At 37.2% G+C, this 27,701-nt stretch overlaps 1 protein-coding gene across 2 annotated transcripts; it reads right to left on the bottom strand.

The window, feature by feature from the left end:
• Positions 1-1,024: 1,024 nt before the first annotated feature.
• pxylp1 (2-phosphoxylose phosphatase 1) lies at positions 1,025-16,979 on the bottom strand. Of its 2 annotated transcripts, none has more exons than XM_023351589.1 (6): positions 14,973-15,107; positions 11,738-13,571; positions 9,964-10,152; positions 8,531-8,657; positions 3,445-3,584; positions 1,025-2,811 (listed from the first exon to the last, which is right to left on the bottom strand). In XM_023351589.1, the coding sequence occupies exons 2-6, from the start codon at positions 11,787-11,789 to the stop codon at positions 1,778-1,780; spliced, it is 1,542 nt and encodes a 513-aa protein (XP_023207357.1). In that variant the 5' UTR covers positions 11,790-13,571; positions 14,973-15,107; the 3' UTR covers positions 1,025-1,777. The 2 variants fall into 2 exon arrangements, with proteins under 2 accessions (XP_023207357.1, XP_023207356.1); XM_023351588.1 differs by lacking the exon at positions 11,738-13,571 and adding an exon at positions 16,862-16,979 and having other exon boundaries at positions 1,027-2,811.
• Positions 16,980-27,701: the final 10,722 nt, after the last annotated feature.

Raw genomic sequence — 27,701 nt, 5'->3', positions numbered from 1 at the left:
GTATGTGGCTATTCTTATTTATAAGTTTGTTTTTTTTTATCAGTTATTTGTTATTTCTTACATTGTGTGTGAATTGTGAGACAGTTATTTTTTGTTTTTAAACATGCACTGACTGATGGCACTTTTTAAATTTCATTGTTCTTGTGACAATGGCAATAAAGATTTATCTTATCTTACATTACATTAGGTAGGAGACAGCACTATGGGAACAGCCTCTTTATAAATGATCCCCAGTGGCTTAGCTTGTCAGACTGCCAAGCATGTCAGCAGACCTACCTGTTGTGCAAGTCAAAATAAATTTCTGTTTTTAGAAAGCTTTTTTTTTGTGGTATTATAATTTTCTCATAAACTGAGTGTTCAATAGTTCATAATCATCAAATTGAACAGATATGCAACACTTATTGTCCCTTCACACAAAGGAAATGTCATGTTTTTTTTCTTTTTAAACTATACTACATTTGTAAGAAAAATATATTTGTGGGTCAACCAGCAGAGTTGAAAATGTGGGTTGCAACTATATAAAAAAACTTGTCCATTCCTTTCAGCCAGTCCCAAATGGATTTGTAGAGACAGTATGATGGTGCGGTGCAGCCTCTTCCTCAATATTAAAACCAGATTTCAGATATAGTGAGATGAGATCAGTGACTAGAAACACTCCTAAAGTACACTCCTGATCAACATTTTAAGACCAGTTGAAAAATGGCAAGAATTTATGTTTTGATCTCAAGAAAATTCAAAGTAGAGCTTCAAAATGCAAAAGAAAGTAATGGAAGAGAGAGAGAGAAAAAGAAGAAAAATCTGAGTAAGCATTTCAACAGCTGATAAAAGTTTAAGGACACAGCATTTAAAAGTCCAAATCTTTCAAAAATGTGGATTCAGTATCGTTTTCTGTTAGGTATCCACACTGTCATGATCTTCTGGTGGTAAAAGGCACAAAAGCTTTTTGAACACCCGAGCTGTTGTGGTTTGATGCAGTAAGATAGTCATCTTAAACAAGAAAAATACTTGCTCCAAAAATCTAATCAAGAACAAGACCGCAGAGAAAATGCAACATTAATTTTAATGTGTACGAATGTCTAATCATAATACACCAATGTTAGATTCACAAACAATGAAAGTTTAAATAATTTTGGAATTTTATTAAATGATTGAAAAAAAAAACCACTGAAAATGTACCAGTTATTGTTTAGAAGAATAACAAGAGCCACACTGATGTTCAGTTAAAACCAGAAATAAAAAAAAGCAAACCTACCATGTGTATAAGTGACAGAAACAAAAAGTGAGAACAAAAAGTGACTTTAGCTTTAGCCTTACTAAGATGAATGTTCTTTAAAAAGATTAGTCATACAAAATGTTCCCAAGTAATTATTATTCCAGCCCAGTATGTGTATTTTCAACATTCCCTTCTCACTAGCCTTTATTTGGCCATGAAAATGTACAAAACCCTTTAGTTACAGAATAAAGTGCCGATCAGTTGTCCTTGAGGTATTTATCTTTTAGAGAAGGTCTCAGTAAACAAAAACGACACAAGAGCTGGTTCAGCAAAGATTATAGGATGTTCAGAAATTTATCTCTTCTCAAAAATATCTCAAGTAAATGATTGTGTATTTTTGTCTCTTGTGAGTGGGAATGTTGAGAATGTGAAGGACCATATTCTGAAACATGCCAGATATGACGAGTGGCATGAAAGAGCACCTTCTCTCAAACTTAAGAATCTGGGGAATCACAACCACCTGACGGCTGGGTGTCCGTACCCTGTGACCTTGCTCTCAATCTGTCACCCTGAAAGCTTGTAGCATGCCTCCTTGTAGGAAGTAGCATTGACAATACTGAATATATCCTTCCTGACAAAGGTTAGGAAGTTTTTTAGAGGGCAGAGTGGTTGGTTGGTGTGGCGGTCGCTGGGATGACAGAAAGCAGTATGAAATGTCACATCCTCACCGTTGTACAGCACTCTGATGAACACGTCCCCATCTTTCTGATCTGACTTTGACCTCGCACTTTTTCCTGCTTTGTTTTTTGCCTGGCCTTGTGTTGTAGGCGGGCTTTTCCACATTTCAAAGACTATTCTTGCTGCAAAGCGAGGAAACTTGGCCTCCTCCAGTCCCAGGGCGCTAAGCAACGGCGCAATGGTGACATCATGACCTGAGGAGAAGGTGAAGACTTCCTCCCCACCCAGACGTGGCTGCCGGCCTTCCTCGTTGGCCCTAGCGACCTGCTCCATCTTGTTAGCAGTTCTGTTGAGGTACGGGTACATGGCCAGGATAGCGTATTTACGATAGGCCCCAAATCTTCTCCGATCTACCTCATCGTCCAGCTGCTGTTGCCGAATTACCGCAAACTGTGCCATAGTCAGGCATCCACCAGTACCACCATCTCCACTGGAAACACACGGGAAAGAAAGGCCGTGACACAGGTGGCAAAGCAGCGAGTCAATAGGGTTTGCAGCTCTGAGCTGGCGAGTGAGTACACCTAAAGTGCGTGCCATGTTAATGTAAGTCCTCTCCAGGTTGGAATCGGCCACTCTGAGGCGATACTGCCTCCTCTGCTCTTCCTCCAGGTACTTGCTCCTGGCAGGGCACTCGCATGCCGAGCCGCAGAACAATGTGCTCCACTGATGACGCACGGTCACCTTAGTCCAGTCGAAATCTGGGAGGAAGCCATAGAGAAAGGCCATTCCGCTTTGGAGGGTTCGGCTTTTTCCTGTAGTCTCCATCCAAACCTGGCGAGGCGACCAATCAGAGGGGAGCAGACTGTGGTGCTTGTAGGCACGTTGGAGAAGCTGCCCATTGCGAAGGTGCTGAACGACACCTGTTGAGAACAGCAAAGATTTGGATTTTAAGGAGAAAAGATTTCTATGGCATAACCAAAGACATTTATCCAGTTATTAGAGCTGTCAACATTAATGCGTTAACACGTGGCAAATCTAAAAAGTTTAACAAATTAATATTACATAATGCAGATCAATCACATTACCTATTTTGAGTTAGAAGCCTCTCTTCTGGAGAGGGCTGTCTAGTTCACAGCAGCATGTTACATGGTCTTATACTGCTGTCAACAACGGAGAGTTGCAGACATGAGTGAAAAGATGAACTCTGATGTTCTCACTTTAACAAAACACCACGAGACAGATACTACGTACATACTGGAACTGTGAATTATCCTTCCACTGAAGCACAAGTAGCTCATAGTTAAATTTTCTAACTTAACATTGGAAACAAATTTACTAACCCTTCATTATTATGACGAGCTGGAAAATGAGAACACTCTCATTCTTTAACATTTTTCAAGCTTACAAAGTCAAGCATAGTGATTAATCACAGTGCTCGAGTGTGATTAATCTGATTACATTTTTTAATTGATTGACACCACTACTAATTATGAACAGCAGCACAGAGGAAGCAACACATTGTGCTGAGATTTATAGCTGTCTGGTTTGAACACCTGTCTGCGTGAGTTCTCCCATCTCACAGACACTGTGGTTGGGGAGACGTGAAATGGAGCCCAGCTGTGCCTCCCAGTGGCCTTTGGTCCCCTGGCCCATGTGATTAATGAAGGAGGTTAGCAGAGGGTGAGAAGGCTGCCTGGGAAGACAAAGAAAAAAATGGCATCAAACGTGATTACTGCGATTACTGTCAGTCGCATGTATGATGAGGTTTATTTCACATATAGGAGTTCTGCTGCATGGTTTACTGCAATTGGGTTGTATTGAAATAAGTGTAGGTATGCTGACACTGACCCATTGCTTTTTTCATTGTGGTTGTCAAATCATACGATTAGGTTGAAAGATGCTTTTTGCAGTAAATAACTAAATCTGAATTAGCATATTAATAAGAATTATTGGTGATTTTAGATAATCAGTAAACCAGGAAAAACAGTTGAATGATGATTTCCAAACAACCTGGCTCTGAGTGAAAGTAGAATTTGCCTTCATGAATTAATAACTTTGATTAACCGCATTATTTGGAGATGTAAAAGACTGCCAGTCTTAAAAAATAAAATATTAGTTGTTGCTATTATTTATTTGCTTTAGGAGGCTGTTCCATTTTCCAAAGAAGGACTAGTTGGTTTGGATATCTTTTTTTCCTTTAATAAATGTTATGAGTTGAAAATAGTGCAGTATTTTACTAAAATTATCTTTTATATTAAGATCTAATTATCTGTATTACCTTTGTCTCAGTCAAACTAACAAATTAAAAGTGTATTATCTTTTTTGGTTAGACTTCGGATTGCTGTCTTGGTGTTAAAACGTAAGCAAATTAATAAAACTAAAATAACAAATATTATTTTAATAATTACTTGCAATAATAAATGCAGTAAAAAAATATGTTAAGTGCATTAAAATGATTAGTAGGTGGGGGAATGTGACCAGTTCCTATACCTACCAGCAGGTGTCTCTTTAACACAAGGATGTGAACTTCAGCGGAACAGCTCGATGTGTTTGGGATAAAAATAAAAAAACTACACATGTAGATAAAACGATGAATGAATTTGTTGTCTCAGGGCACATGACAATAAACAAACACACACACACAAATCCCAGGATACACACATCATCATCCAGGAATGAGGAAAGCAAGAAGAGCAGTCGATTGTCCAGAAGATTAAAGAGGATTGAAGATTATAGATTAATATGAAAGAATCCGTGGGAGCTGCAGCTCAACTCAACCAGATTAAAGGTGGGTGCACGCGCACGCACAGTTTCCATAGTGATCACAGAGACATTCAGGAACAAGCCATAAAAATAGATCAAATAAAACCTGCCATCATGTCTGACCTTACACAGTAAAGCCTAATCTGTCATCTACAGCCACCTGCTACATCAAAAAAGGACAATGAAAGCCTTTTTCTGCCGCCAGGTCATGTCAGTCATCACGTCACCACTCTGCACTGTTTGCATCATCATACTCTTATTCATTAGCACTATAATAAACACACTGCGGGCTGAGTGTGGATGTGCTGGGAAGAGCGACTTTCTGCCCTGTCAGCAGCAGATCCGACTGGCTTGAGGAGAACCGAACAATTCAGATTTAATTGGCTGCTCCGGGAGACTGGATGACCGAGGATGGAGACGCCACAGTGGACAAAAAGCCTCTATTAGGTTCATTGTTGCCAGCTGAAGATTAGAGAGCCCAATTACATTAAGCAGGGATTATTATCACTGGATAGGATGGGAATAGATTAGTGAAGAGGAAGGAAGGGATGGGTGGAGAGATAAAAAAACAATAATGTGAACGGTGGGATTAACAGAGAGAGGCTGTGCTGGAAACGCAGAAGAATGAAATAGAATGTAGAACATATGTAGAGAATTTATAAAAAGACAAAAACATTGAGAAACTGATGGGAAAGAAGGGAAGGAAAGAGAGGAGATGCTCCCTGCAGATGGAAAGAGCTCAGTTAACCGCAGATGGAGACAGTGGGTCGGCAGACTGGTGCCAGAGCATTCAAACACACAAAATGTACAGCAACACACACACATAAACACACACATCTCCTGCTCCCTGTGATGAGCTCTCTGAGAGCATATGCCAGCTTGTGTGCTTGTAATCACAGTTTGGTCAAAGAAAACAGAAGGAACTACCTACAACATCAGTTCTAGTCATACAATCATATGCATACACACACATTACTCTTTGTATTGGAATTAGTTGGCTTCATTGTGATGAAGCAGAAATTTCACAGCTCCACCTCTCAACATCTGCTTGTGGTGAAGCTTAGGGCTAATAGCTATGAGGGATTTGGAGAATGTTTGGAAGGGGAAAGACCTCCACCCTCTCAAGACTTCAGTCTTCTGATTAATTTAAGTGCAACCCATAGAAACAACACATCATAAGTTGCAGAGTCATTATCAATGGGGAATTACACAACTAGAAAGCCTAAAAATACCAAAAGTGTGTACGATAATATACGGAAAACGTGACCATTCCATTGTTTTTCTGAAGCAAAAAAATGCAGAAACAGTTAGTGAGATTCAACGACATGAGCCCTTCTAACCCACTAAAAACAGCATGACTACTAGAAACACTTTTTGCCAAATGATTCTGGAAAAAACGGAAACATGGCTTTAAGAAAAGCCACAACCTAAAGCTGAGGGATGGCAATGCAACACAGGTTACTCCACAGCTACAGCATATACAGTATCTCCAGCAAAGTCTGTAGCCAGAACCATGACAAGATCAGAAACGTTGTTTGTGAGCATAAAGTTCTTCAGATAAGAAGACCTAGTGTCTTACCATGGTTTTTTAATTTTATATCTACTTTGTCTGAAAAACACCTCTGCTGAAATCCACAGATTGTTTGGTATATAGTCCTATAGATGATAATTAGTTTCAGTTGTGACTCAGCTTTCTTAGTGTATGAGCCAAAGGAATGGTAACTCGTACTTGACTTCCCTTCTGTCCACACCTTGTAAAACATTTGTTTGAATTAACAATTCATGGCCAGAGATGTTGTTGTAAAAACTAACTGTCGATTGAATTGAGTGACATATGGTGTACTCAGAATAACACTTTGTCTTTCTGAGGACACCATATGTCATTAATTATAACCTTCACAAGTATGAAACTGATGAAATGTGTGTAGAAAAGTGAGACTTTCAGCTGCTTCCACACATTGCGCCTGTTTTACACAACCACTCCACACTTCACAAGTAAAGTCTTCTGACAGAGGTGTCAATGAAAATGTGAGTGTTTATGGAAGTGTTCACCGCAGCAACAATGTTGGTCAGAAATGGAGCAGAATTTACATTTAACCAAATTTTGCCAAAATCTTTGATATTTTCGTACCAGGAAAATCCACATTTTTCATCTTTAATTGGGGAAATAGTGGCTATTACAGTATAGCATATAGCAATAGCTCCCAACGTTTAACTTGTCACACACTTGAGAAAACAGCCTAACTTCTGCTCTTAGAGCTTTGTGCTCTGGATGCCTCTTGATGAGACTTAAGAGCTAGTGTGGTATTTTAGATTGCAGGATGCATTTCTTGCAGAATTCACAGTGCTCCCTCTTGCTTTTGATTTTCTCTGGCTGGAACTGGTTCTGTTAGACATCCGGTCTCCTGCGCTATTAAAAAGCAGATAAAAAGAGTTCCCTCCCTGTCCGATTTCAACAATGCTCATAGTTATAGAGATGTGAAGCTAAATCAACTGACTGACATACAAAACACAGCTTTTTAATTCTTTTACGACCCTCTCCATGTCAAGATGGAGCAGTAGAAAGTTAGATCAAGTGAATGCAGGTTGTAGCGTTCTAGCCTTTGGATTTACAGATAACAGTCTCCTTGTGATTAGTCCAGATGTGCTGCTTTGTGCAAAATTAAGTCGCTAGCTAAATCTGAGCTCAGGTACACAGCGTCAAAAGAGGATTTGTCTCAGACAATCTGGTGACCATATGGTCTGATTTTCTGGATTTAGTTTCCCTTGTTTATTTATTTATTTTTAAATCATAATGTGCCTACTCTCATGCAGAGTTTGCTTTATTTGAATTGAATGAATTCCGAAAAACTATCTGATTTTAGATATTCTAAGCTCAAATAGAAAGCAGAGCCGGCTTTTAATAACTGCTCATTACGAAATCTTATCTGACCCTCTTGAACCAGCAGAGTGAGTGTGAGCAGACACAAAGCGCTGCAGATACAAAATGAGAGTAGAGCTCAGTGAGTGGAAAAAGATAAGGGATTTTGTTTTAGCACTTTTGCTGCTTCCACCCACTCTCCCTCTCTGGGAGGCAGAAAGTGTGCGTCAATGGCTACACAATGATGCATGACATGTTTCTTAGCCTTTGTTTGTGTTTTTCCAGCTGTAAAGAAGCGCAGATGTGCCATACCAAACTGTACCCACCCGCTGCTGATGACACATGCATTACGGCTGAGAAGCCAAGCAACTGTTACCAGTGTTGTGAGCAGAAATCCAGTTAATGCACCTCATTCAGGTTGTGATTTCAACTAAATTCAGCTGGAGCTTTTTGACAGGAGTTTTTATGGGAGAATATTAAAAGCTCTAATATATATTGGTGCCTCATGCTCTGCTACTTTCACATAAAAAATTAAATTAGAAAAAAAAACTGTGCCTGAGAGTTAATTTTACTCACCTGAAGTAAAAAAAAACAACAAAAAACAATTGTTTGGGTCCAACTCGGCTCCACTCTCTGTGACAATCCTGTCTACCAACAAGGGTCTTTTTGTGCATTACTGGCATAACAAAGGCATTCTATGACTGAAAAAATTTATTTATACATGCTCTGGTAAAAAGTATCCAAACTACTTAGGAAGTGACAAGTCATAAAATTTTCCATCTGAACTGGACTTAGCTTGGGCTACTTTGCAAAGAAGTAGCTTCAGCGTCTAGATGTGAAAAACGGGTGCAGAAGTTGTCTTTCACACGAACGTGGACCAAATACATCATTGTAATGTCACAATATGTGAAATAGTTCAAGGGATGCGAACACTCGTGCAAAGCCATACTGTATATTTACTATGTTGTATGAGACATCACATACAAATTGTGATTGTATTCACTGTTATTGTGTACCTGCTGGCAGACAGGGTGCAGTCGATGCTGGGACGTCTGGTCTTTGGGATGGCGTAGAGAGGGTAGCGGTCTCCATGGCGAATCATCACATGAACAGATAGCAGCTTGTAGTCTACGGGGCTGTGACCTGTGACAACACAAGTAGACTTTTTTTCTGCTGTCATTTATCTTCCAACACATGTTTTATTGCTGTTTAAAAGAAATAAAAATAGAATAGTGCTCATAATCTGTTGATCCCTTTATTTTCAGTGAATTAGAGGCAAACTCAGCAATTTTTCTACTCTTTAATCTCGAGATAAATTTTCTCTCATTTTAAGTTTTACTTTGCTGATAGGACCAAAAGGCTGAATACATAAAACAAAGGATGCCAAAGAAGACATAGAGGGCCGAGATATCCGCTGAAATCTGTGTGTATTTAGACAGATTTTCTGCTGCTATGTGACAATCAGCATCAGCTGATTTGATATTAACTGGTGGCCTATAAAAAAATTTATCATAACTAAAGTATTGAAAAGAGTGGTATGATTATTTTTACTCAAACAAGGCCTACTTTGTTAACAGAAAGATGGATGAAAGGAGAAATATACCAGGAATCTGAAAATTTCTGACAATATGACAATAGACCCTAAAAACAAGGCGAAGGAAACTTTAAATTCTGAGAAAAAGGGTTAAAATTGCTAAAATGACCAAGTCAAGAGAGATGGGAATCAGGTTCACTGCGAGGAAAAGGAGAGAGAGAAGGAAAGTATCTAATAAATCTCTTTGAATGTGTTCAATACTTATTCCGTTTCATTTCATTATTTCCCTTGCAAAGACATATGTGAAGTCATACTTCACATATAATTTCATCGAATGTGTGAATTACTCGGGTTGCTGCCCACATCTGGTATGAATTTTATAACAATGGCCTCATTGGAAATATCTTGTACACATAATCATGCATCTAATGAATACTGAAGCAGCATCCTGACATACATTCACAGAGTTGTTCCTGTGTATGTGTGTGTGTGTCTGAGTTTACAAGAGATTGAGAAGATATATTTTTAAAAAAAGTTAAAAAGGAGATTGTGTGAACAAAAGCAACATGTAGTGGAAAACAATGTGAAGAGTTATTTGTAGCGCTTATGCAACTTGTCTCCAGCACTGCAGGATCTTTCACTGACCCCAACCTAGATAAAAACGTCTCCACAATGTAAAAATATGGATGATGCAATTACCAGGAATTGACTTTACCAAATTTAACACATCCCTGGAGTTCTGACACACTAAAAGTGTACTGTGGCTGAATTATATAAAGTTTCCATATGATCTAGTTCTAATTCTGGCTTTAAAAACTAGCAGGTCTCAAGACTGAACATAAAAAGGAGTTTGCATTTCTCGACATTCGGTGGTCTTTCATAAATCCTATAGTTATTTTTTATTTATGCATTTACCTTCCCAGGCTTGTTCGGTGCGGTTTGGGGTGTTGCAGTAGCTGTAGGCCTCAAAAACAGGATCAGGCTCTTGGTTGTGATGCACAGGAAAGACTCGCTTTCTGCTTTTCGCCTGAAGACCTCGGAAACCTCCATCTGCAGCCTGGACTGTTTGCTCATCCAGCATGGGAGAGGTGGGAATCAGGTTCACTGCGAGGAAGATGAGAGAGGGAGAAATAACAACGATAGAGAGAAAGCAAGATCAGAACATTTTCAGTTCATGCAATAGTATACCAGCATCAATCTGTGGTAAAAAGCCTGACGTTAAACTTGGTGGTCAGTAGAGAGATTTTCAGGTAATGGGACAAAGAAGAAGATGGAAAAATAGAGCAGAGTAGCAAGAATTAAAAAAAAAGATGGACAAAGTAGCAGACAAACACAACTTTGTCACAGTTCCACCACATTTCACGTCCATGACAACAGTTGTGTCCCTCTAAAGACCTCACTGTTACCATGGTGTAAGAAAGACAGAGCTTCTATGGGAACTTAAACCAGCTTTTCCAAAGATCCAAGAAAAAGAAGCACAGCCCCAATGTCCCCTTTCGGAGAGCCGGAGGTCTAAATCCCACTTACATCACACACTCACACACACTTTAGACATTCAAGTTTCAAAGTAAATTATACGAAACTTGAATGTCTAAGTTTCATTCAATGTTGCTTCCGGCTACAAAAAGAACAGACACATTCCTGCTTTGATGGTGACCTAAATAGATTATGTAGTTCTGATTATTGCAACATTCAGGCACAAATCAGACTCTGAAAGAATAAGAACATTGTGTATGCTGTCAGAAAACTCCTCTGTCTTCTCACGAGCTTATAAATCTCAAGGATTTTGTGCTAACATTAATTTCTCTCTTGCCCTCATTTATAACCAGGCATGGTCAGTGGTCTGGCTGTTTGCCCACTGTGCCAAAAGGGTGGGAAAATACACATAAACACATACAAAATAGTCTTTCAAAAAAGGGATAGTTGACATCAAAGCACCAGACTGAAGACCAGTTTTGGTGGAGAGAAAAGAGAAAAACGTTAAATCAAGAAAATTAAAATGATTGAGTTTCTTGTAATTTATTGTGCAATTAATTGATTTATTGTTTATTGTGACAGGCGTAGTTAACCGACAGCAGTAATTGCACCTGGAATGAATAAGCATTTATGTCTGAGTTGTGGATGTAAAGAGTATCCTTCTCCTTTCTAAAGGTAGGTCTGATTGGTGCATCTATGTTACAGAGTGACTGCTGACCTAAAACCTGTTCTCTCCTTATTTCATGTATCCAAAATGAAATTAAAAAATGTGTTTATAGCAATATATCTAATGGCAGCAGTAGTAAAGAATAAAGCACATAATGCTTTATTTTTGTCAAGCAAAAGAAAAATAGTGATTCTGATGTTTTTGCTAAAGATAAGTACAGTTTCATGTTGCCTTCTTTAGCTAGTTTTAAAATAAAACTGACAAAGTCTACAGTATAAAGTAACATTAACACTTCAATCTTAAAAGTAGCTGATACACTGGTACATACTTATATGGGTATCAGTTCCTCACTGGCTACCTAAATCAAGTTATTGTGGTATACCAGAGCGAATAAATTACACACCACTGAAAATGGTCATCTAGGCACAGAAGTTTACCAAAACCCTGGAGCTACGCCATAAGAATTACAACCATATAGCTGTGAAAGTCAGCAAACAATTTAAAAAAAGAGAAAAACTCTGTTAGGACACATCTGTATAAACTCACCAGAAACGATGCAAAAGAAGAAAAGAAAGTGCCCAGTAACACTGGAGACCATGCTGATAGCTGACTGCTGCAGACACACTGGAGCTCATTCACTACCATAACCTGTTCCCCATACGCAGCCACCTCCCAAGCCACCGTCCAAACACAGACCTCTGCAGACTGGCCAAACTTCTCCAGACCAGCTCTGCCACAGTCCCATACACAATGGGGCTTTTGTGATCTCATTCTCAGTTCGAATGGGAGCACAGGAAAGCTGAACAGCGCTAGCTGGAATACATACACATTCACGGGTCTACACAAAGTTTGGCTGCGCTATTTAGAACATCTCCTTCCATCACATTAGAAATGAAAAGGGGCTTAATTAGAAGGTTTTATCCAAAGGAAAAACAGAATTTGGGTGATGAGGGAGGGCTGGTCATTAGCATGTGAATACTTTAAAACTAAACATGGTGAAAAGCTTAGATCCTACTTTTGAATAGGATCGGGCATGAAAAAAAAACAACACACCAACAGAAAACTACTTGCTTTCTAACTACACCACAGCTGTAATTAGAGGGTAGGAAAGCACTTTGATAAATGATCCAAGTGCACACCCAAAAGCTGAAACACTAAAACTAAAAGAATTGCAGGTGCAATTAAAGATGACTGTTTTTCTTAAATAAACAGCTCTACCTAACCTCATGTCTAGGGGTTCGTCAGTAAGGAGTAATCATGATTCAGGGCAGCTTTTAGTTTCACTTCAGCAACGAAATAAGGACTTGGTAGAAAGCACAAACAGCAGTATTCCAGCACATTCTGGAAAACGATGGAATTTAAAGATGGTCTGGATGTGTGTTTTCAGACTATTGCCTGTCACACTGTCCAACAGAGAATCTATCAGTAGGTCTTTCCATCAATCCATGAAGCTGGTTAATCCAACCAACTGTAAAGTCTGTCCATCCATCCAGATTCTGGCATGTGCTGGACTGCCCTGAATGCCTCCCTGAAGCTAATGCTGATTCAATAAATGACACCAACATTAGTGACTGTAAAGCCATTTGATGTAAAAGGCTGACAAAAGCTAGTGTTTCCTAAGGGGTAACCATGGCAAAAGGAGGACGGAGGCAAGCCTTATTGATCTTTAAAGTAACTATTCTGCTCTTCTCTTTTAATTAGAAAAGAGAATAAATCAGCTTCTTTACTAACACTTTTTCTTGGTTATGAATTAAATCAGTATAATTAATACTTTTTTGTAGTATATATTTTTATTTATTATCCCTCAACATAACATCATTGAAAATTATCACAGTAAAATAAATGAAGTGGGACAGTTTGCAAAAGACAAAACAAATCTGTCATTCCCAAAAGGTTTAGCCAAAACTGCAGTCAAGGTTTTACAAAATTAAGGTATAAAGAATCAACATTTAATTTCGAATCATGTATTTCAAGTTTCATCAGCGTCTACATTTGAGACTTTGAAACAGGAGAGAACAAATTTAGTGAAATACGCCTTTGGTTTATTTGCTGAAACGAAGATTCAAATTAGATGCTAACTTCAGGGTGCTGGGGTGTACAAACGTTTCTTACAGCGTTTATAAGAAAAAGAATAATCAAAGACATTTAAAGTACATCTGAATTGCTCCATGTGAAATACATTTGTGCTTGATCTGATCCTCTTGAAATGCCTTGCTTATCTTTTATTCCTGCCCAACTCTTCTGCAGAACGCGGCTCTGATTCCCTTCTTTTACTGATTCACTTCTTTGTCTTTCTCTTGTCCTGTTTTAGCCACTTTAACCACCGTGTGCTGCACCACTCCTCTCTGAGATGTCCATGTCCTTTCGTCATCCTTGTCCCCTGGAGGCAGATGGACAATCTTTTGATAGTGAAGACCATCAATAAGCAATAAACAGGTGATCAGACTTTTCCATTAAGTGCAGCGAGTCAAAGAGGAAAGAGCAGTGAAGAACGAGACAGACTGACGACACAACAGTCATTTATTAAACATGAAGAGAAAATCCCCTGTTTCTCTCCTGGGCTATTCCTGGATAATGGTTCAATTCTTCCTCATGTATAAATAAATTATGGCAACTATTTTCTCCCCTACAAAACTACCAAAATGAAATACGCAACAGGCATGATTAGCATAAGCCAAATGCACTGCAGGTGGCTGCAGTAAAAAGTGAAATGAATAAATGCCATTTGGGGCGTTTTATAGGCAATATGATATATGATTTTATGAGCAGCTGGTGTTTATAAACATTTGAAGTTGTAAATGTTGGAAAAGACCTGTCAAGAATAACAAAACAGCATTTATAAAATACACTTATTCTATGCTAAACAGAGATAATGTGACAAACATCACCTTCACTTGTTTGCTTAAACTGTCATACTGCACTGGGAACCTTCATAGGAATAAAATGGAGTGATACAAAGACTTCATATAACATACATTTTCAGTTGCATTATGATTGATGACGAAGTGTCATTATTACACATCAATTATGTTGGTTCAAAAGCAACTCTAAAAAGGTAGGTTTTAGTCCAGATTTAAAGAAATTCAGTATTTCAGCTGTTTTGCAAAAAAGCTGAAAAACATAACTGAATTTACAACAGCTGAAGAACTCAAACTCAGATTCTGAAGTCTAAAACAGCAGCTCTGAGTCACTAGATTCCATTTTGGTACTTCAAATAAACATAAGTAGCATGTGCCTAATAGCACGTCTGCCCTGGGAAAACCGCACATTTACTTGAAAACTTTGCTGAACTCTGAAGTATATAGGAAGGACAAAAGGTGAATTTCAACACAGAATGAATCCAAGTAACAATCATGATCTCTAAACTTTCTCTGCATCAACCACTACTTTTGTTAGACCTGCACATTTCCACCAGTGCACAGCAGTTCATCTACTTTTCCTTAGTGTTGGAGGTTTCCCAGCATTCAGTCAGCTCTACATTCATGCACCTTCTGTACAAAAAGACATAATTCTGTGCACCTCAATGTGCAAATAACGGAGATGGTGGGAGGGGAACAAAGCATCCAGAGAGGCCCACTGCTGGTGCTGGGTATTTATAGGAATTCTACAGGGAATTCTGCTTTGTTTTTGCATGAATGGAATGTCTAAAATAAAACAGCAATGAGAGGATATACATGAATGGTTATTCCAAACTGCAATAAAAAAAAAAAACGGGTTTATGACCACGGCTCCTGAGTAACAGAAAATGTATATTTATATAATGGCACCCAGGTGGACTTACAGAACTGAAGGCTGAAACTGAGGACGGCCAGCACCGCCCCGCCCACCACCACCAGGAAGAGGAAGCGGTTACGAGCCAGCATCTTGGAACCGGTCGGCGTTTCTGTCCATCAGCCATCCAGACTACATCTCATCCCTATAAACACACAAACATAAAAAAGAAGCGATAAAACTACATTTGATTTACAGCAGCTGTTGTTTTGTTGCACATGTGATAAATATGTGCAACAAAATGACTGGAATCTAAGAGTAAAGCCCGACTCTTTCACTTCACAATCCTTACAGACTTTCTTAACACCGAAACCAGCGATCATGTTAATACTCACACTCCCAAGTTACAATCCTATAACAGGCAAACATGCTCTGAGAACACAGAGTAAAACAAAGATAAATAAAAAGGGTGCATGTTTTTAAATGATTAAAAATGTCTTCATAAAGCGAGAAACTATTACTCCTGCTAAATATCAACCACTTACATAAACAATCCAGATAGTTGTTCAACATTGTGTATCAGATTAATTCCAACCAACTCAAATGTGTTGCATAGTCCATGCAATAGGTTGCATTTCCAGACTACTAAAATTAAGGCTACATAAAATACATATAAAAATAAATGTGCTATTTTATTAAAGTAATCATATATACTGTATATACATACATATATATACACACATATATATAATTAATGTGACTTGTACAATTTCTTTCCACTTTAACCATTTAGAAACGTCTGCAAAAAAGGGCTAAAATTAGAAACAAGTCTGGACTGAACTAACGAAGCGAAAAAGCCAGTGAGAGGCCTAGACCTTAAAGCCTACCATTACAGTAGGTGGTGTAGAAATGTGCCCAGCACTCAGTAGTGAAGCTACACCACCACCGAAAACCATAAATATGACCTTCCTGGTTGGTTCCCTGAACACACTCCTCCACAGATTCAGGATATCAATGATCAAAAGCAGAAATAAAAGTTAATTTGTTTTAAGTTTCTTCTGTATGACTTAATAAACTCGTTAACTAACGAGAGACTGTTAAATTAACTTTATGAATCACGCACGATAACAATCACTAGAGCACAGTGAAAAGATTATTACGAATTTATAATGAAGCGTAATGAACGGTCTGCGCACGAGCAAGAGAGAAAAAAAACGGCCATCTCTTGAGGCAAAAAAAGTCAGGGAATTTTTTTATAGAAACTGGAAAATGCATCAGTAGCTTTCACACAGAAAGCGCAGCATTTTATGCGGATAATGTAGGAATGTTCTCCCTCTCTAGGGAATTCAAACAGTCCTTCAGACTGCGTGGAGTCTTTCCTTCACTTAAAGAAACACTGAAACTCGATATGGTTAACTGAGTCGATAAGCTGCCCTGAGAACAGTCAGCTGGTTAACTAGTTAGCTAGCAGTTAGCTAGCTGACGTTCACTATACTTTGCTACATTAAGCGTAATGAACGTCACCCTCCGCTAAGGACGTTATCTTACTGAGCCGCAACAACAGAAGTCACAGACTTCCTTTCATGGTGAATCTACATTGAAGGAATGAACTCAGATTCCATTCTGATGAAGCTTTTATGTTTATTATCATTCTCATCCGTACAGTCAGATTTTACCCCGCATACCACACTGACGTAGTCGAGCGTCGGACTTTACTTACCTGAATTATTTTATCGCACACGAACATTTCCGCCAACTTTGCTCATCGCTACTTGTTGCTTCCACCTGATATAAGTAGAAACTCTGCACCGACAAAAAGGCTTTGTGTTGTGGAGGAACAGAGCCAATTTAAAAAAAAATGCCACATCAACAACCGTGCACACTGCATCGTGGAGTCAAAACACCAGAAGATAATAAAGCTCGAAAACACAAACTGACATCAATAATGGGTCTCTTTACCTGCAGATTGCAGTGACGGATCCTCACATAGTTACTCGGATAAGCACGACTGCTACTCAAATCCAGCGCTCCGGTTACTCTGTTACACCTGACTGCCTGCGGAGAGCGGACAGCAGAATCAAAATACAATGGATGGATGTAATGCAAAATGAGACTTCCGGGGGCGTCCTTTCAAAAGAAAAGAAGAGGCTTCATACTTTGACTGTCAAGAAGGAAGAGCTAAGAGTCCACTCTTAGTCAGAAGTGATCATTAAAATAAATAAATAAATAAATAAATAAATAAATAAATAAATAAATAAATAAATAAATAAATAAAAATGTAAAAAAAAAATCAGATTGTTTCTGGGGCTTTTAACTTATATCAGATCTGCCTGTAATTTCTTGAGTCACATTTGAGGTTATTTTCTAGTGCTCTGTAAACAAGAAGTTTAGATTATTTATTTCCATTATAAAACTAAATGAAGCAGTGCCCTTGAATAATGATTGTATCTGCTTTTATTTATTTTGAAAGTCAAAACCAGAATGATTGAATAAAAAATGTATTTAACTCTGATGTGGCAGTTCTCGTTTTTAATGGGTAATAAAGCTCTGGGAGCTGAAAAGGGAGAAACTGCTTCTGTCCAGAAACTTATTATGAAGTGTTTCTGAGGTATTCATAGTCCACTGCTTTTAATTGTCAGATATTTTAATGTTGACCTTGAAATTGTCTCTCAAGAGTAAACCACAATAGGGTTACATGTAGAAAAAATAAGGCCAAAGGATATGAATTTTATGTTTTAACTCCTGATCCCTTTAATTGTGTAAAAATAAAATGACATTGGGTCTTGACATCCAACTAAACTTTGTAATTATAGTTTAAATATAAAAACTATAAACAGTGTGCAAGTAAAATCATGTGCTGTGATCATCTTAGCAGTAAAGGATGCAGCACAGTTGTAAATGAATGTAACTGAAAACTAAGACTTTGAGGCTGACTCTTAGCGTTTATTTTGAAACACATTTTTTGGTTCTCCAGAAAGGCTCTTACTCTTTCTCTTTCTAACTTGACAACAGAGAGAATGAGCTCTTTTTATATAGTCTGCGGACTCTTGGCCAAGGCAAAAGCCCAACCTAACTGCCCCATCTGCTGGACTATCTACAGCGATACATGTGTTGTCTTTTTAGTATTAATGTTTCAGATACTTTAATTTATTATATTTCACAATGTAAATATTTAAATATTTTATATTATTTCAAGCATTTTTGTTAATAATATATCAGATAAATAGTTTATTTCCCTTAATATAGGATGGGTTTTTTTAAAGTGAATGAAACATTTTGACATTCTGTGCACAAAAAGCACAAAAGATGATTCTTTTTGGTAGATATTGAAAATTGTTGACCCCATTAGCATCACAGATCATACTTAGAGTCTTACCATGGTCTAGAGGCATCAGAAAATGATCTTTTTGGTTGCTATGACCAGAGTTTTGCCTCTGCTAATGCCTGACATAAAATTGTTGTCAGGGTTATCTTCTTTTAACTTTGCATTTGTATTGTTTTCAGACATCTCACTTGGTCATTATGTTTTCCAACCAGAGAAATCAGTTTGTCTTGTTTCCTTGTGTTCGTAGTAAAATTCTTGCTCCAAGCAATAGGTCATCAGTGTATTCTTTATAAAGCTTGTAAAGCTTCAAGTTTCCATCATTACAACAATGGCATTAACCGAAACATGAATCAGACAGAAATTTGTAAAGTATCTTTAGGGACAAGGCAAGATCTTCTCTATCCCAAGCACAAATGCCAGGAAAGCATGCATCGACTTTTTTATATACTGATCTAAACCTTGATCAGTGTCACAGGGGGAATTGGGAGGGCTGGTGCCTTTCTCCAGTGGTCAGTTGATAGAAACAGACAACATCCTACTACAGAATTCTATACCATCAGACTCAACACAGACAAATAACCTAACAGCCATGTTTTTCTACTGGTGATGACTATTCTTCATCTGTGCAGCAAATAATTTACCCCAGCTGTTTTGTATCTCTGAATATTGTTTTTCTGTTTGGAAGGCTACAACCTTGGTAAGCTGGCGGCAATGTCCATCCAACAAATATGCTACATTGCCAGAAGAATTTGCTCTGCCATCCAAATCATTGAATTCAGACTGTGCAATCTCCGACGCCTAGGGATGCAGACTGCTTCTGTAGCATTTGTTAAAGGATGGAGCAATCTAAGGAGCTCAGTAAATTCTGGCATGACACTAATAGAATTTAGCCAGCGCAAAAGGAAAATGTTGGGGATAAAAGCAACTTAACCTTGAAGAGGTGGGTCACATTAACATCACAGACCGAGGTCAGTAGTGGTGGTACAAAGCGCATTTCCACCATATGAGTGGAGCAGTGTTTATTGGATTGAATACTAATCTCTCACTGTCTGGCAGTCCAACAAAGAAGCCAGTTTGGCAGCTGCCAGGGAAATAACACTCGCCATACTGTATTTTGTCAAGATTAAAGTTCGTTGCAGAGAGGATTACAGTTTAGAGCTCTTTTTTTAGGCCCTAAATACATGAGAAAGTAACTATTAATGCTTCAGCTCATTTAGACATTTATGAAATGGTCAAACACACTCTAAAACTTAAAGCTTTTATAGCTGCAGAGGATGGGTCAGTATCACATTAAACCATATGGATTATGAGTGAGATGTCACTTCCAAAGTGAATACTTTGGGCAATAAAATGTTGATCAGATTTCCATTAATCTTTAGCCATTGAAGTCAATGTTAATTTAGAAATAAAATTCACACTGGATACAATTGTAAAAAATTAAGCTCAGTGGTGTTTGCTGGGGGGAAAAAAAGTTGATAGTAGGCTACAACCATCAACGTAAAGCCATGTTTGTAAATTTCATGTCATTTGGATGTTTTTTGGGCACAGCATGAGGGTGTTCATGTCTGCTCATGTTTGAATAAACACACACAACATATGTATCTTTATGTGGCTTTCTACCACAACAAACCAATGGAACATACATTTTCAACGCTGTCCTGTTGACATTCTGCATGTGTTTGCCTCTTTTACCATTTTTATAATTGAAGATATGGCCTATAACTTTCTTAAATATGTTTTGGCTTATTGGAATGGGAATAAGTCTTGTGTTTGCATATAAGAGGGTCTGCCCTCAGTTCCAAGTTGATTTTTTTAATACTCTTTAAAATGTCATTCACACTTGTAATGTGGAGGTAATGAGACAGTAAGACTGTAACTGACTGTATGCTACCATGATGTCTATTGTAGCTAACACATAAACCAAACTCCTTATACAATTGGGGCATTGATAAAGACTTGTCTCACGTGGAAAATGTTTGTATTCTTGGGTCATTGTTCAGGACATATGGTTCCTGCTTAAAATGGATAATGTCCCAGGCAAAAATTCCAGATGATTATTCAAAGAGCTGAGCTGTGTTTGCTTAGTATAGAAATGGGGGATGAGTGAAAAAAAGATGAACTCCTTGGCCTTAGCTGTAAGATAAGCACATGCACATGCTCCTCCAGAATTGATTATACAATGACTTTATGTTGCTTAACGGTTTCAGTTAGGGAGCCATTCCCAGGTGAATCTAAAAGAAACTGCATTTAAGACACCAGGTTCTTATGGGCAGATGAAAGAAATGGCTGTAACATTAAAGTGTCATTGAAATAAACTTAGTAGATACTGCTGCATTTCTATTGTCTATACAAAACTCATTTAACAGCGTGGACTTAGAGTGTGACCATCACACTGTGAATCAGACTGAGGAATCTCCTGGGCTTTCAGTGGGTCATTGTCAACAGGCATCTTCCTTCTCTTCCACAGTAATATCTAGGGGTACGTCAGTCATATGAGTGGAACTGCTTGAACGTGCAACCACTTATCTTGCCGTGCTCCCTTTAAATTCTACTCAGCACCAATGCAAGTCATGGGATAGAGATGAGGATGATGGCAACCTTGATTGGGAATAACATGCATGTGCTTGGGAGTGAGTAACTATTTTGCCACGTGAAAGTCTATTAGGTTAAGTATAGGAGACATGTCTGACTGTGTCTTTTATATAGTAAGACAGTAAGTGTGATCTGATGCTAATGTTTTGTTGATATATGATAGTCAGATAATATTTGATCATACTCAAGCCTTTGAACATAATAACCAACTTGAATATTGAGGATGGTTGAAGTTGGTGCATTTAACTGTGACCGATTCAGAATAGTTGAGAATAAAATACAAAGATTATTTGGTGAAACTTATTTTACTGGAATTGGTAGGGTGGACTGCAAGGTAGCACAGTTTGCAGAGTTATTGCCTTCCGCGAAGAAGATCATGGGTTCAAATCCAGGCCTGGGGTCTTTGTGCATGGAGTTTGCATATTCTCTCTGTTCAGGTGTGACTTTTCTCCAGCTCTACTATGTAAAAACATACCTGCTAGGTCAGTTAATCTCTGTAAGGTATGAGGTATGAGTGTGTGCATTCATGGGTGTTTGTCTTGTGTTGCTCTGTGATGGATGGGTAACCTGAGACAAACAGATAAAGACAAGAAAGGGAATTGTTAGGGACACCAATGATTGTGGCACTGATCACTTTTAAAAATAAAACTATTTCTTAGCTTGGGACTTTTTAAAACAGAATAAATCCAATTAAATTAGAGTTGGATTTTTACTAGATTCATAAGTGTGATATTCTTCCATTTATGTAAAATATACATTAACTGATGTATTTTCATATTTTCAAGTAACTGATATTACTTCTAGGAGTGCAAATATTTATGAAGGCCATTGTTTAAGTTAGTGCAGATGTGAATCACAAGCCAGGCAAGCTGCAGAGCACATGCAATCAATTTCAGTTTACAAAATAAGGAATTCTGCATTTAACATGATTTTCTTACTACTATTTTACATGAAGATTACATATGTTATAACTGTAACAAATGATTTTTCTCTAAATAAAAAATGGACATGGAAATATCTGTGAATCTAAATCTATTGTATAAAATAGTATTTATTTATTTATTTATTTATTTATTTATTTATTTATTTATTTATTTATTTATTTATTTCGAACAGACTTTAAAACAATCAAAAAGAAAATAAAATAAAATGGAATGAAACAAACTTAAAAAATAAAATATGAAACAAATTATTATGCCCATGTGACATGCAAAATTTTCTGTTCGAAAAGGAGCAGGTAGAAGATACATCTTATAATGTCCTGCCCCTTTCCTACTTGTCAATGTATTTTCAATGAACTGTCATAACATCAAAAAGAGAAATTTTTCCATTTTTTCATCATGTATAACTATACAAAATTATTTTAAGTACTATTTATATCATCAATTACATTATAGCCTATTGGATATTAAACATCTTATACAGCATATTTTGAAATGAGCTCTGCTTTAATCAGCTTTTTAAATTGGTTTACATTTGTAATTTGTTTTAACTCATCATTCAATCCATTCCAGACATTTACTCCACACACAGATAAACAAAAACTCTTCCTGGTTGTTCTAATATGTTGTTTTTTAAAATATCCTGCACCTCTTAGATAATAACCACCCTCTCTGTCAGCAAACATTTCCTGTATACTGTGTGGAAGTTTTTGATGTCTGACCTTAAACATGAATTGTGTAGTTTTAAATATTACCAGGTCCCAGAATTTCAGTATATTTGATTTAATAAATAACTGGTTTGTGTGTTCCCAGTATCCCACTTTATGTAATATTCGGATGGATTGTTTTTGTAAGAGGTATAATGGCTGTAAATTTGTTTTGTATGTATTCCCCCAGACTTCCACACAATATGTCAGATGTGGTGCAATGAGTGTGTTATATAGAATAAACAAAGATTTATAGTCTAGTACGAAGTTAATTCTTCTTATAACAGCAACACTCTTGGCTATTTTAGATTTTACTTGTCCGATGTGTGGTTTCCAGCTGAATTTATTATCTAATATGACACCCAAGAATTTTATTTCATGTACTTCTTCTAAATTAACACTGTCAATTGATATTTTAATTGGATTATTTTCCTGTTTTTTATTGTTTCCGAATATCATAAATTTGGTTTTATCTAAATTTACAAATTCTATTTCTGTGTTGATCACTTTAGAGAGTTGTTGAATGTTTTCTCCGGTACAGAAGATACTTGTATCATCTGCAAATATAATGTATTTTATAAGATTTGATATTTTGACTATGTCATTTATTGTATGCTTTTGTTTATTGTTGTTTTGTTTTACAATATGTTCCTAATATGAGTGAAAGAACAACCAATGTAGTCAACAAAAGGTAGAATTTCAGAAAAGCTGGAGAAATCTGACTCTAAACAGAAGCAAGCTGTGTCTCCTTAAAAGAAAAATATACGGTTTAAAAAGAAATGAGGAAGGATTTAAGACTTTTGCACAGTATTGCACATCCCAGTGCAATATTGCGAAGCAATGACTAAATGCCAGAGAACATGTGAGCACCTCTGTAATGACTGACCACTCTGTGGTCACATGTGTTAAACTTAAAGCTCTGAAAATACCAAAAAGAAATTTTCCGAAGGGTTGATGGTGTCATGTTGGTTAGCAGTGTTGTCTCAAAGGTACAGGGTCTTTTTCTGGGTATTTGGACTTCCTACCACAGTCCATGTTCATGTCAGGTAAATTGCGTTTCCAAATTGTCCTCAAATGTGTGTTTGTGTTTGCACAGCTGTATGGGTTGTACCTCTCTCCTGTCCACTGACTGCTGGCTCCACGCTCCAGCCTGCAGTTTTGAAAATTATTACCCAGCAACTGAAAATGAATGGGTGGGTGTTTCCTGAACCGATTGCACCTTATTGTTTTAATGTACTTAACAACAAAGTTAAAAGTTCAGTAGCCCAGACGGTCAAACAGTGGTTAATTATTGATATTGTGTTGACTGGATATACATGTTTCCAGAAACACTTCAGAGTCACGGAGAAGAGATTTTGCATTTGTAACCGACAGGATTAGCCAGGACAAGATAATCACAAAGGAAACACATTATAAATTGGTTGTGTAGTACCCATTAATTATTTTAGCTGTTAGATCAATTGGCTGCAGTTAAAAATTCTAAGTCTGAGTTAATATGTTTGCAAAATACCAAACTATACCTTGCATACTTTTATGGTGACACAGAGTTTGCATGGGATTACTTTAAACTAAGGGATTCCCCAAATCAGTTTGCTTTATAAGGCAGCACCATAATATGGATGTCACTCTGTTACCGGGTTTCTGAATGTCTGTTACAAATGTACAATTTTCCATATTTCTTTAAACAGCAGGGAAATCTTCTCAACAAAATCATGATGGTTGGTCTTTTATTTTAAAATAATAATAATAATAATAATAATAATAATAATAATAATAATAATAATAATAATAATAATAATAATAATAATAATAATAATAATAATAATAATAATAATAATAATAATAATAAAAACCCTTGTGACTTTACATATGCAAAGCCTTGGAAGAACTGTCCACAAAAATACATCTAAAAAGTGTGGTGTGAATTTGCGTTCACTTCCTTTTTACTCACTAATATACAGTATGTCCATAAATACAATTTTATGTAATCAACTCTCTTTTCTATCCTTGAATGTAATTTAATCTCAGTATAACTACAGATGTAATCTTAGATTTTTTTAGGGAATATTCTCATGAAAACCAAGGATCAGAGCAGACTGGGCAGAAATAGGGCTGTGAATAATAAAGCAGGATTAAGTTATACATTTATATTTCAGGCTTTAAATATTACACAGTTCTGTTCAGTCCATCATCTGGAAATAGAAAGCGGGTGACAGAACAACAAACCTACCAAGCCATGACTTTCCATAGCACATGCCAGTAATTCTGCTGACAAGACAATTTCAGTATTGTCTTTGCAACGTGTAGTTCTGTGATGGACACAGCAAGTGTATGGAAGAAAATGCTCTGGTTAGATAACACCAAACCCTAACTTTTTGGCATACATACAAAATAAGCCAAATATAATAGTGTGTTGTCTCCTATGAGGACAACACTAACCTCATGAGGGAACCTTGGTGGAATTATCATGTGGATGATTTTTCAGCAGAGACAGTCAAGCAGGAGTTAAGGGGAAGATGAATGAAGCAAAATCCAGGACAATCTTGGAGTAAATCGCTGCAAAAAACTTGAGATTGAGGGAAATGGTTCATCTTCCAACAATACAACAGCTCTAAACATACAACAAGAGCTACAGTAGAATAAATTAGATATATATGTTCAGAAAGGCCCAATCAATGTCTAATTCTTTCACTTTGGCAAAAATGATTGTTTAAAGACACTTTTTGCTGAAATCAGCAGCAGCTTATTTGCTTAATACTGACTAAAACAGCGTATTCTAGAAGCTCATTTTGGCAGAACTGATCAGGTGATTTCTCATCTGCAAATGATTGTTTGCAAAAAATGTAGTGAACATGTTCAGTTTAGCCCATGGACTTATTCTAACATGTACAAGAAAGCATAAAAGGTCATTTAAATCAGCATTTGTTCTTTTAGATTCATTCCTTCTTGTTCATAAACACATATTCTTTTTTGTGCACAAACGTTGGCTGCAAATTTTTTTAGCTGTGACTGCATTTGTCCTCAGAGGCCAACTAAAAGCCACAGAAGAATGTTTGCAGTCAAAGTTCAGACTAACATTTTATTTGTCCAGACCGTGGTAACCAAGATGATGGCCTCTGCATCAACAGCCAAAACAAACAGAACAAAAATACATTTTCTTCACATACGACCCTAGATCATGTTTGGGATATTTATTTTGCTGCAGAAAGAAAAAAAAAAAGAAAGAGGTAAGAACAAACTGAAAAACAACTTTCACAATTTTAAAGGATTGTTTCCTGCAGTTCTGCACAGGTAGTATGAGAGAATACATTAAGCTTGGCACAAAAACACACAGCAATGGTAGAATGGACATTTGATTCATAATGGACAAGGTAAACTGCAAGTACTTTAAATGAATAGTACTTTAAGTGAAACGTACTACAGACTTTAGTGGTGGTCACAAGTATTTCAGTGGGCTGGACCGTTGTTTTTTTTTAACAATACCCTTGTTGAAGGGACTTTTACCTCAATATTAAGACTCCAATACAATTTCTAACCATGTACCTAAGAAGACCCAGTCTGAAAACAAAGTAGATTATGTAATGATATTAATGGGGACCCACATGTACAGGATTCAATTTAATTAGCTTACTGTGAATTAGCATTACTAGAGCAGAGGTCATGCACTATAGAGTTTAGGAGATATGCAGAGGATATTGTTCAACATTGGGTAACATTGGATGTCCAGAAAACATAAAGGTCAGTAAGAAAATAAGAATGCAATTTTGTAGTTATACTGACCACTCAAAGTAACTCTACAATAGCCCATATTCAAGCAGCACCCTCAGCAAAATGACATGGCGATAGGGTTGTAAGGCTACCTCCAAACACATGGCAACCACTCTCCTACAGCACGACTCCGTCTCTAACTCTGCAAGGGTAAAGATTTGAGACCGTGCTTTGAAGGGGAAAATAAAATCTATTTAAAGACAATAGATTTTATATCTATAACAACAGTTATAGTTATATTGTTGTTTTTTTATTTACTGTATTAAACTGTTTAAAAGAAATGCCTCATTTGGCCTATAAACTATATAAAAGACAGACAATGTTGTAAAAATAGAAAATGTATTAGTACTAAGTCTGTACTAAGTCTTGCAGTGCTTCCCTAACAAAATGAAGATAACCTGTAGATTATAAACTTTCCCCAGCAGCACCTTGTGCTGCTTCTGACTTCCATATTGTCTGGAAGTAATGTGATTACATGGGAAGTAGCAGCACATGATCTTAAGCAGTTAAAAGGCGTCTGTAATTATAAAATTAAAGGCAGTATGAGTTGTATTTTCCTGTCCCACTTTGGAAACCTCATGTTAAATGTGGAGTATACTTCAGTTGTCTTCTCTTTTTCCTCTCACAGTTGTCACCACAACCAGGATACACTGTCTAAAAAGAGCTACTGTATCAAAAATTTAGATCATGAACTCTATCTGGCAGTTGCAACCAATAGTTCCTTTCTTTCAGAAGAAAAATCATAACATGCAACCCATTTGAGTTATGTAACACATATGAGACCATATGAGTCCGGGGTGTACCCCGCCTCTCGCTCGTTGACCACTGGAGAAAGGCACCAGCACCCTGGCAATCCTACTAGGGATAAGAGTGTAAAGATAATGGATGGATGGATGAATGGAACATATTTGATAAATAATGAATTGCCAACTCAAACTGCATAAGGATTCTGTATCAGTTCTCTTCAGAAACTCAGGTGAGAGTTCTGCATTTTATCTGAAAGTCCAAGGTTCAAATGTCTGATCATGCCAGTAATTAGTTGGCTATAAAAGGGTCACTATGCAAATATGTAAGATGTGTTTTACCGTGATTGTTAAAGAAACAGAGCAAAATGAATTCAAAGAATGGATATGTCTGCTTCAAGTCTGAGTAAAAGACAGTATAGCAAAACAATTTGTACAACTATTACAAATTACAGCATAAGAGATAATTTTGGCATAATATTTAAACTCATCTTTAAAATATCATTAATCCAAAACCAGTGAAACGGTCAGATTTCCTGACTTAGATCTTTTCACCCAGTCTCTGGTCTCACCGCCTCTACAGCTATGATGATCTCTGCCCTTCAAAATAAAGGTGGCTATCACGTGAAGGAATAGTGACGGGGCGGGCCTTAGGCACCCCTCAGCCAATCACGTTCACTGTTTTGCGGCTTGCCATTCGATGATAAACATTGCGAGCTGACC

Source organism: Xiphophorus maculatus, chromosome 18, assembly GCF_002775205.1.
Source record: "Xiphophorus maculatus strain JP 163 A chromosome 18, X_maculatus-5.0-male, whole genome shotgun sequence".
Taxonomy (NCBI): Eukaryota; Metazoa; Chordata; class Actinopteri; order Cyprinodontiformes; family Poeciliidae; genus Xiphophorus; species Xiphophorus maculatus.
Note: the sequence above shows the minus strand (reverse complement) of the source record. Positions and strands in the feature narration are given on the sequence as shown.